The sequence below is a fragment of the Trachurus japonicus genome, chromosome 22 (assembly GCF_045865225.1).
Source record: "Trachurus japonicus isolate A0001 chromosome 22, Traja_1.0".
NCBI lineage: Eukaryota > Metazoa > Chordata > Actinopteri > Carangiformes > Carangidae > Trachurus > Trachurus japonicus.
In genome coordinates, this window is record NC_140928.1 from 30,524,765 (window position 1) to 30,529,052 (window position 4,288).

The 4,288-nt window shown below is 46.2% G+C and overlaps 1 protein-coding gene across 1 annotated transcript; it reads right to left on the reverse strand.

Moving 5' to 3' along the window:
• Window positions 1–1,021: 1,021 nt before the first annotated feature.
• LOC146964481 (uncharacterized) lies at window positions 1,022–3,953 on the reverse strand. Its single transcript, XM_085768125.1, has 3 exons — window positions 3,396–3,953; window positions 2,471–3,290; window positions 1,022–2,320 (listed from the first exon to the last, which is right to left on the reverse strand). Exons 1-3 carry the CDS (start codon window positions 3,951–3,953, stop codon window positions 1,080–1,082), a joined length of 2,619 nt encoding a protein of 872 aa, XP_085624251.1. The 3' UTR covers window positions 1,022–1,079.
• Between the last annotated feature and the right edge of the window lie 335 nt (window positions 3,954–4,288).

Consider the following 4,288-nt stretch of genomic DNA (forward strand, 5'->3'; position numbering starts at 1 on the left):
TCTCGGTACCGGCCCGTTGAGTTAAATGTAGGATCTTAGCTTTATATTCTTCATTTCGATTTGTGTGATTGCTACAATGCATGGATCCCTGATGAACACATCACTAAAAATAGAAAACACATGGTTTTGTACAGCTTTCTATGAAATGGTGGTGCCCCACCACTTTTTTACATGAAAAAACGCCACTGACCATAGATAAACATATCGTCCATAATTTAGACCAATAAGAGGGGAAAAAAAATTGCCAGGTCTTAGAAAAAAATTAATTTGAATGAATTTTCTTTTTGTTCTTTTATTTTTTTTATACATGTGAAAGGAGAAAACAAAACTTTGAAAGCATTCATCCAGAAGAAAAACTGTTCTCTAGGTTTACCTGTGAAAATCAAAAGTCATGTCATGTGCTACTGTTGCAGACCTTGTCCTTTTTGTTTTGCCCTTTGCCAGCTGCGACAGTTGGTTGGTTATATCGCTGATGGCCTTCCTGTTCAGGTCTTCTGGTTTTTCTTGCTCACTTCCTCTCATGGGTTAGTGATCTTTCCAAGCACACGGAAGCGGTAAAGACACGTGTATTGTTATTTCCCCAGTTATTGAGGACTCACAGCTCTGTAAAATTGAATTCATCGTGTGATGGTGATGTCATTGCAATTGTGGGTGTAATCTATGGGTCCAATTGTGTTTGGGAATGCGGTGATGGCGTGAAATCCTTGTTTGATTTCAGTTTGTTTGGGATTATTTTCATCTTGTCCTTTTTTTATATCACGTAAGTGTAAAGTGGGTGAACCGGAGCACCCGGAGAAAACCCAATTTTGAAAGCACTGCCCTTTCTTGTGAAATGGCGTGTGCAAGTGTCCTGTGAGTGAGGGAGAATAGGACGGTGGCACAGGTTTAGTGATGAAGAAACTGTTACGGTCCGCAGCCCCAGATAGATAGATAGATAGATAGATAGACAGATAGACAGATAGACAGATAGACAGAGATAGACGGACAGACAGGCAGGCAGACAGACAATAAGAGATAAGAAAAATAAGAGAAACTCTTGTCCTTTCTTGTCCTTTGCTAGCTGCGACAGTTAGTGCCTCTCATGGGTTAGCAATCTTTCCATGCACACGGAAGCGGTAAATACAGGTGTATTTGTCATTTCCCCAGTTATTGAGGACTCGCAGCCTCACAGCTTTATAAACCTCATCACTGGGATTAGGAAGTTTAAACGTTTGTGTCTGCTCGCCGTGCTCTTCATAGGTGAATGTTCCCAGCAGTTTTCCCCCCTCTGAGTTGTCTTTCATTCCATAGATTTCAAAGTCCTTGGGTGCTGAGTCGATGCTGCCGCTGGGGGAGTTGTAGCGTGACAGGTGGTCCAATGTCACATGAGTTATAGTTATGGGGTGAGACATTGAGATGGCCAGGGTTCCCTGGGCACCGTTAAATGGCCAACATCTACCTGACAGCACAGGATCACCCTGGATAACGGTGCATGGTCTTCTTGTTTGATTCCACACGCTGAAACCGCACAGGGACGATTGGCTTGCATTATATGTGTCCGAACACCTGGTCCTGATCACACTGGCACCTTGAGTTGCCAGGGCAAAGTCGGCCATTTTGTCAGCCATTGGACGTCCAAAGTCTGTGACGCTGCTAAGCCCAAGTGCATTGGACTCCTTGATGCGATCGGTGAGCCATTTCTCCATGGCCTGTTGCAGCTCTGAGGTCAATTCAGCACCTTGAGTCTCCAGGGCGAAGTTGGCCATTTTGTCAGCTATGGGATGTCCAAAGTCTGTGATGGTGCCGAGCCCGAGTGGACTGGACTCCTTGATGCGATCGGTGTGCCATTTCTCAATAGCTATTTTTCCATGCACACGGAAGCGGTAAAGACAGGTGTATTTGACATTTCCCCAGTTATTGAGGACTTCTAGTCTCACAGCTCTATAAACCTCATCACTGGGATTAGGAAGCTTAAACGTTTGTGTCTGCTTGCCGTGCTCATCATAGGTGAACGTCCCCAGCAGTGTTCCTTCTTCTGAGTTGTTTTTCATTCCATAGATTCCAAAGTCTTTGGGTGCTGAGTCGATGGTGCCAGTGGGGGAGTTGTAGCGTGACAGGTGGTCCAACGTCACATGAGTTATAGTTATGGGGTGAGACAGAGAGATGGCCAGGGTTCCCTGGGCACCGTTAAATGGCCAACATCTACCTGACAGCACAGGATCACCCTGGATAACGGTGCATGGTCTTCTTGTTTGATTCCACACGGTGAAACTGAACAGGGACATAGACGATTGGTTTGCATTATATGTGTCCGAACACCTGGTCCTGATCACACTGGCACCTTGAGTCGCCAGGGCAAAGTCGGCCATTTTGTCAGCCATTTGACGTCCAAAGTCTGTGACGCTGCTGAGCCCAAGTGCATTGGACTCCTTGATGCGATCGGTGAGCCATTTCTCCATGGCCTGTTGCAGCTCTGGGGTCAGTTTAGCACCTTGAGTCTCCAGGGCGAAGTTGGCCATTTTGTCAGCTATGGGATGTCCAAAGTCTTTGATGGTGCTGAGCCTGAGTGGACTGGACTCCTTGATGCGATCGGTGTGCCATTTCTCAATAGCTATTTTTCCATGCACACGGAAGCGGTAAAGACAGGTGTATTTGACATTTCCCCAGTTATTGAGGACTTCTAGTCTCACAGCTCTATAAACCTCATCACTGGGATTAGGAAGCTTAAACGTTTGTGTCTGCTCGCCGTGCTCATCATAGGTGAACGTCCCCAGCAGTGTTCCTTCTTCTGAATTGTTTTTCATTCCATAGATTCCAAAGTCTTTGGGTGCTGAGTCGATGGTGCCGGTCGGGGAGTTATAGCGTGACAGGTGGTCCAACGTCACATGAGTTATAGTTATGGGGTGAGACAGAGAGATGGCCAGGGTTCCCTGGGTACCATTAAATGGCCAACATTTACCTGACAGCACAGGATCACCCTGGATAACGGTGCATGGTCCTCTAGCTGGATGAAACACGGTGAAACCGAACAGGGACACATACAATTGCTCTACATTATATGTGTCCGAACACCTGGTCCTGATCACACTGGCACCTTGAGTCGCCAGGGCGAAGTTGACCATTTTGTCAGCCATGGGACGTCCAAAGTCTGTGACGCTGCTGAGCCCTTTGGCATTGAACTCCTTGATGTAATCGGTGAGCAATTTCTCCATGGCCTGTTGCAGCTCTGGGATCAGCTGGTTCTGGACAGGGGCAGTGCGGGAATCAGGATATGGTGCTAGAGAAGACTTCAGATGGGCGCCTGACAGCATCTGGGCCATCTTAGCATTCCTGGCCTCCAAAGCTTGAATCCAACGGCAGATGCTGGCAGCAGATGGGTTGATGTTGCATTGAGGAGGAGCAGAGACAGGGACAACAGGTTCAATCTTGGGGTTTTCCTGTGTCTGGTTCTTTGGGACACTCATACTGGAGATGAAAGAGGTTAACGAGGGGAGGAAGAACCAAATACATGGAAAAAGTAGGATGACGAGGAGATATGCACCATAAGCCTTCTTCATCCGACTGCTCTTCTTTAACCCAACACCATTAACTGAAGTTGTCTTTACTTTTGACTTCATACTATTTATGCAGCTGGAAGCTGTGGAGTTCCTGTGAATCATCTGGCTTGATGATTGGTTCAAAGCAGCCTGAGGGGTTTCTTTAGATGACAAGAAGGTTACTCTCGACATGGGGGGCCAAGACTGGGTCGTTAAGGCATGACTAAGGCCATCAGATTGGCTTTCAGTGATGGGTGTGTCCGTACTGAATGAATCAGCATTGCTGGCAGCTCTGCTGGATGTACGGGAAGGCTTGCGGATCCCTATCTTCTTCTTGAAAACCCTGAAAATGTTCTCACGGTAGGATATGTTGGGGGGAAATTCTTCATCCGGGTTGTAGTATCCATTGTCCTTTAGACGAGAACTCCTACGATGCATGACTTGCTGTGTTGTTAGGTCTGTTGCCAATAAACAAAAAAGACTACAGAAACAACTGGGCAGTTGAACTAGGAAATGATAATATCCTGTTTGGTCTGCACAACCACAGACAAATCAAGCCATTTAAAGAGATGTCTTCTTTCTGTTCAAACTTTGAAAAAGTCTGAAAAAGACCCTACAACTTAATTACGGATGAATAAATTAAGTGTGTAGGTCGTTGGCGTAGCTTTCTGAATAAAGTTCTGAGACAGAAGGAAGATCACTGTGACAAAGTGACCACTGCAAATGTTACAAGCCTATACTCTGACCATCAAAGGCAATGACAGAGCCTGTCA

Bases quoted from the DNA above. Each gene is read 5' to 3' on its own strand.
- LOC146964481 (XM_085768125.1), bottom strand. From the start codon at position 3,953: ATGCATCGTAGGAGTTCTCGTCTAAAGGACAATGGATACTACAACCCG. The intron at 3,291-3,395 runs GTTGTCCCTGTC...AAGATGGCCCAG, and splicing joins AAAACCCCAAGATTGAACCT to ATGCTGTCAGGCGCCCATCT. The intron at 2,321-2,470 runs GTGCTAAACTGA...TGGCGACTCAAG, and splicing joins CTTCGCCCTGGAGACTCAAG to GTGCCAGTGTGATCAGGACC.